Genomic DNA, 6799 nt, shown 5'->3' on the forward strand with positions numbered 1-6799 from the left:
CCCAAAGCGACTCACCTTCCAGATGTTCTGTGGTGACGAGGCCGAGCGCCACCATGAAGGCGACCTTCTGTAGGGAACAAGAAGAAGAAGACGAAGATGAAGAGGAGCGGCTCTACCAACTAAACTAACTTATTATAGAACTTAAGCTTTTCTCACCTCGGGGTCCTCGTCTTTCTTCTGTGGTTTGGGGGATTTGGGTGATTTGGGTGATTTGGGGGTGGGCGGGGCCTCCTTTGACGGAAGGTCAGCTGGAGCCCTCTCAGTGCTGCTGGGGGCCTGAGGCTGGATTATTATCACCTGGTGGAAACACACTCGTTCATTTAATCATCACCAGCACGGAAATTGTGTTTTTGTTTCATTATTTTGATTTGTGAGCAGAAGAAAAAATCAGAAATTTCACATCTGAAACTATATTTACATGTATATTTATATGTATATACACATATAAATATACATATATGTATAAGTATGTATATTTATATGTATATATTTATATATACATATAAATCCGATGTGAGGTCAAAGGTCAGGGATGTCGTATGTGTACAGATTGTAAAGCCCTCTGAGGCAAATGTGAAATTGGGCTAAACAAAATAAACTGAATTGAATTGAATAAATGTATATTTATACATATAAATGTGAATATATAGAGAGAGAAGAGCAGTGGCCACCTTGATGGCCTCGCTGACGGCCGACACCCCGTTGCTGGTGGCGGGCGAGGCGGCGATGATGGCGTACGCCACGCCGGGCCCCGCAGAGGCGTGCTGGACCGGTCCGCCGGAGTCGGCGCACCCTGCCTGGCCGTGGGGGGGCGGCGAGGCGGCGCTCTGGCCTTTGGGCTGGTGCTCGGGGCTGAAGGTGCTGTTGGCGGTGGGCAAGGTGGGGCCCTGGCCCCGGGGACTGACCACGGCAGTGGCCCTCTGCAGGCCGAGCGGCTGCAGCTCCTCACACGGGCTGTGAGGGAGGCTGTCGGGGATCTGGGTCTTTGGCCTGACCTGCAGGACCACAAGCAGGACACCTGTTCAAACACCTGCTCTTCACACTATGACATCACGGTTTATTCACATTATTGATTATTTATTGACTCATTTAATCTATTTTTTCACTTTCAAAACATGTTTATTGAGCTTCTCTGTATTCATTATTATATTTGATAATAAATAACTTTAAACAGTTTTGTGCTGCTTGTTTTTAGAAAACCGACCTCATTGATTTAAAACTTGAATATAATCAGACGGCCGCTTGTGTATCGTCCAATCAGAGAGCAGAAGACAGTCGTCTTCACACACTGAGACCTGATGTGTCTGTGCTGCCACCTGGTGGACGTCTGAGGGAGCGACTTTTTATTATTTTTGTTTTATTATTCTTTAAAAACATTCAGACTAATACCTATACAGGTGGACTGATACCTGAACAGGTGGACTGATACCTGAACAGGTGGACTGTTACCTATACAGGTGGACTGATACCTGAACAGGTGGACTGATACCTGAACAGGTGGACTGTTACCTATACAGGTGGACTGATACCTGAACAGGTGAACTGATACCTGAACAGGTGGATTGTTACCTATACAGGTGGACTGTTACCTGAACAGGTGAACTGATACCTGAACAGGTGGACTGTTACCTATACAGGTGGACTGTTACCTATACAGGTGGACTGTTACCTGAACAGCTGGACTGCTACCTGAACAGGTGGACTGTTACCTATACAGGTGGACTGATACCTGAACAGGTGGACTGCTACCTGAACAGGTGGACTGTTACCTATACAGGTGGACTGATACCTGAACAGGTGAACTGATACCTGAACAGGTGGACTGTTACCTATACAGGTGGACTGTTACCTGAACAGGTGAACTGATACCTGAACAGGTGGACTGTTACCTATACAGGTGGACTGTTACCTATACAGGTGGACTGTTACCTGAACAGGTGGACTGTTACCTATACAGGTGGACTGTTACCTGAACAGGTGAACTGATACCTGAACAGGTGGACTGTTACCTATACAGGTGGACTGTTACCTATACAGGTGGACTGTTACCTGAACAGGTGGACTGCTACCTGAACAGGTGGACTGTTACCTATACAGGTGGACTGATACCTGAACAGGTGGACTGCTACCTGAACAGGTGGACTGTTACCTATACAGGTGGACTGATACCTGAACAGGTGAACTGATACCTGAACAGGTGGACTGTTACCTATACAGGTGGACTGTTACCTGAACAGGTGAACTGATACCTGAACAGGTGGACTGTTACCTATACAGGTGGACTGTTACCTATACAGGTGGACTGTTACCTGAACAGGTGGACTGCTACCTGAACAGGTGGACTGTTACCTATACAGGTGGACTGATACCTGAACAGGTGGACTGATACCTATACAGGTGGACTGATACCTATACAGGTGGACTGATACCTATACAGGTGGACTGTTACCTATACAGGTGGACTGTTACCTGAACAGGTGGACTGTTATCTATACAGGTGGACTGATACCTGAACAGGTGGACTGATACCTGAACAGGTGGACTGATACCTGAACAGGTGGACTGATACCTATACAGGTGGACTGATACCTATACAGGTGGACTGTTACCTGAACAGGTGGACTGATACCTATACAGGTGGACTGTTACCTATACAGGTGGACTGTTACCTATACAGGTGGACTGATACCTATACAGGTGGACTGTTACCTGAACAGGTGGACTGTTACCTATACAGGTGGACTGATACCTATACAGGTGGACTGTTACCTGAACAGGTGGACTGTTACCTATACAGGTGGACTGTTACCTGAACAGGTGGACTGATACCTGAACAGGTGGACTGTTACCTATACAGGTGGACTGTTACCTATACAGGTGGACTGTTACCTGAACAGGTGGACTGATACCTGAACAGGTGGACTGTTACCTGAACAGGTGGACTGATACCTGAACAGGTGGACTGTTACCTATACAGGTGGACTGTTACCTATACAGGTGGACTGATACCTGAACAGGTGGACTGTTACCTATACAGGTGGACTGATACCTGAACAGGTGGACTGATACCTGAACAGGTGGACTGTTACCTATACAGGTGGACTGATACCTGAACAGGTGGACTGTTATCTATACAGGTGGACTGATACCTGAGCAGGTGGACTGATACCTGAACAGGTGGACTGATACCTATACAGGTGGACTGATACCTGAACAGGTGGACTGTTACCTATACAGGTGGACTGATACCTATACAGGTGGACTGATACCTGAACAGGTGGACTGATACCTATACAGGTGGACTGTTACCTGAACAGGTGGACTGATACCTGAACAGGTGGACTGTTATCTATACAGGTGGACTGATACCTGAGCAGGTGGACTGATACCTGAACAGGTGGACTGATACCTATACAGGTGGACTGATACCTGAACAGGTGGACTGTTACCTATACAGGTGGACTGATACCTATAGAGGTGGACTGATACCTGAACAGGTGGACTGATACCTATACAGGTGGACTGTTACCTGAACAGGTGGACTGATACCTGAACAGGTGGACTGTTATCTATACAGGTGGACTGATACCTGAGCAGGTGGACTGATACCTGAACAGGTGGACTGATACCTATACAGGTGGACTGATACCTGAACAGGTGGACTGTTACCTATACAGGTGGACTGATACCTATACAGGTGGACTGATACCTGAACAGGTGGACTGATACCTATACAGGTGGACTGTTACCTGAACAGGTGGACTGATACCTGAACAGGTGGACTGTTATCTATACAGGTGGACTGATACCTGAGCAGGTGGACTGATACCTGAACAGGTGGACTGATACCTATACAGGTGGACTGATACCTGAACAGGTGGACTGTTACCTATACAGGTGGACTGATACCTGAACAGGTGGACTGTTACCTATACAGGTGGACTGATACCTATACAGGTGGACTGATACCTGAACAGGTGGACTGATACATATACAGGTGGACTGTTACCTGAGGTAGCACAGTGGCTGCTTGTCCTGCCAACCGGTGCAGGGAGCTGACTTGAGGCACCTTGATGGGCACAGCGGTGAGAGTTCCCAGCATCTGGAAATGCAGCAAATCATTGAAGATGAATAAATAAATAAAGTTATTACTGAATTAAACCGTCGGAAAACTGTTTTATAAATCTTTACGGTTCTGTCTCTTTAACAAACAGGCGTTCTTTTCTGCATTGCATTGTGGGACAATTGTGTCCCTCAGAGCATCGTTTAGTCTCCCAATCATAAACCAGTGGAAATAGAAAACTTCTTTATCAAAACTATATAACTGATAAAAACTACTTATTGTGTGACTGTTTTCCTTTCAGATGTTGTTGTATTAACAAAATCTGCCCACTAGAGGAGCTCATAATACACCACACATTGCAATACTCCAGATGCATGCTGGGAAGTCCACATTTATCAGAGTTTTTAATCCAAATTAAGAATAAAACAAAACAAAAACTGTATTGAATTCAAATAACTTAAGATTGTTCTCCCTCTGAATCCTGCAGCGGTTTCCTGTCTATCTGTGACCTGTTAACTATTATTATTTGTATTCCTTTTGATAATAAATACAAATAAAATATATAATAAATAATACAGTGTTATCTTATGTACTTTTGTCATTGTACAATATAATTTGTATTTTCCTTTGAAGCACATATGAATAAACTTGAGCCTGTGATAAGCCGGTAAAGAAACCACAGAAGAAGAAGATTCAAATCTCCTCTCAGCTGCTCAAAAGAGAAAGAAAAGAGAAGTTTCCTCCTCCCCTCCTCCTTTCTTCATCTGTGAAAATCCCTTCGTTCCATTGTATTGTGCTGCAGAGCTGCTCGGAGACGAGGAGGAGGAGACCCAGGCCTGTTCCCATGGCAACTGCAGAGATGAAAATTCTTGCAGTGCAAGGGCTTTCATTTTCGTAATTGCTTCCTCTTTTTTCCAAACCTAAGCACCTTCCCTTTAGGTTGCCCCCCCCCCCCCCCCCCCCCCTCCAGTGTGAGGAGTCAACACAACCTTAGACCAGGTTTTATTTATATTCTTTATGATTTTTTTCAAAATAGTTCGATAGTGTAGCTGACAAAGATGACAGCTCTGCAGCAAACGCTAACAGCCCTGCTCCCCCCTCCCTGTGTGTGTGTGTGTGTGTGTGTGTGTGTGTGTGTGTGTGTGTGTGTGTGTGCATGTGTGTGTGTGCATGTGTGTGTGTGCGTGTGTGTGTGTGTGCATGTGTGTATGTGTGTGTGTGTGTGCATGTGTGTGTATGTGTGTACGTGTGTGTGTGTCTGTGCGTGCGTGTGTGCATGTGTGTGTGTGTGTGCGTGTGCATGCGTGTACGTGTGTGTGTGCATGCGTGTGTGCGTGTGCATGTGTGTGCATGTGTGTATGTGTGTGTGTACATGTGTGTGTGTGCATGTGTGTGTGTGCATGTGTGTATGTGTGTGTGCATGTGTGTGTGTGTGTACGTGTGTGTGTGTCTGTGCGTGCGTGTGTGCATGTGTGTATGTGTGTGTGTGTGTGTGCATGTGTGTACGTGTGTGTGTGCATGTGTGTGTGTGCATGTGTGTGCGTGTGTGCATGTGTGTATGTGTGTGTTTGTGCATGTGTGTGTGCATGTGTGTGCATGTGTGTGTGCGTGTGTGTATGTGTGTGTATGTGTGCGTGTGTGCATGTGTGTATGTGTGTGTGTGTGTGTGTGTATGTGTGCGTGTATGCATGTGTGCATGTGTGTATGTGTGTGTGTATGTGTGCGTGTGTGCATGTGTGTATGTGTGCGTGTCTGCATGTGTGTATGTGTGCGTGTCTGCATGTGTGTATGTGTGCGTGTCTGCATGTGTGTATGTGTGCGTGTCTGCATGTGTGTATGTGTGTGTGTGTGTGTGAGTGTAAACCTATGGACTATACTCTTCTGTTTCTCTGAGTTGTTGAAGGTGTATTTTTTCCTCTTTAGATGACGCGAGGCTAGCAGTTTGTCCCTTCTTACAGTCTTTATGCTAAGCTAAAGCTAAAAACAACAACAGTAAACAACGATAGATAACGATAAACAATGTTAAACTGACAGAATAAAAGTTTTAAAGTAAAGTCTATGCTTTATGTGCTGCATTGTAAACATTAGTTTTTGGTCTCAATCTCTAGTTTCAAGTCTTCTTCAATACAGCGTGATGTTCATTTAGTACATTATGGTCATTTAGAGTCAAACAGACCATAAAGCAGGGGATGCTTTAGGGCGGGGCTACAAGGTGATTGAGAGGTCGATACCAGAGACGTATACGGCGTCTCTACGTCACTTCTCCTCAGTCCACATACGGTCACTTCCTGTTCACTGGTTGATCAAAACAAACAGATGGCGACGACCAAAACACCAAACTAGAGGCTTCAAAACATCACAAACCAACAAAAGAAATTCCTGGCCCTTTGAAATAAGCTCAACCCCTTTTTTGATGAAAGAAGTTTTTCTGAGGGAATGCTATTAGTTAAAAAAGCTCTAAATCAACATCAATGAAGTTCTGTTCCTCAAAGGTTCCTCCTTGGACGACCTTGACGGCCGATAACGGCTCCCTGGACCAGAGCTTTACCAACGAGCGCTTCCTCTCCACCTTCTGAGGGTAGGTCTACTAACTCACGGGGGTTACGTTGTATTTAAATTAAAACTGGTTATTTCACACCATAACCCATTTTTGTATATCTTTGGCAGTGAATGTTGTTTTATATTATTTTTTTTTTTTTAACTTTTAATTTCTGTATAAGTTCAAGAAAAGCTGTG

At 45.1% G+C, this 6799-nt stretch overlaps 1 protein-coding gene across 15 annotated transcripts in view; it reads right to left on the reverse strand.

Annotated features, from left to right (window-relative positions):
- phf21b (PHD finger protein 21B) overlaps positions 1-6799 on the reverse strand; it is a 50683-nt gene that overhangs the window by 10184 nt on the left and 33700 nt on the right. For all 15 annotated transcript variants that reach the window (XM_034526659.1, XM_034526653.1, XM_034526658.1 and 12 more), the window contains exons 5-8: positions 4010-4102; positions 672-995; positions 157-297; positions 16-67 (exon numbers count right to left, since the gene is read on the reverse strand). In XM_034526659.1, the coding sequence (XP_034382550.1) occupies positions 16-67; positions 157-297; positions 672-995; positions 4010-4102 (610 nt within the window). The remainder of the gene's footprint in view (positions 1-15; positions 68-156; positions 298-671; positions 996-4009; positions 4103-6799) is intronic.

This window comes from Cyclopterus lumpus, chromosome 23 (genome assembly GCF_009769545.1).
Source record: "Cyclopterus lumpus isolate fCycLum1 chromosome 23, fCycLum1.pri, whole genome shotgun sequence".
NCBI lineage: Eukaryota > Metazoa > Chordata > Actinopteri > Perciformes > Cyclopteridae > Cyclopterus > Cyclopterus lumpus.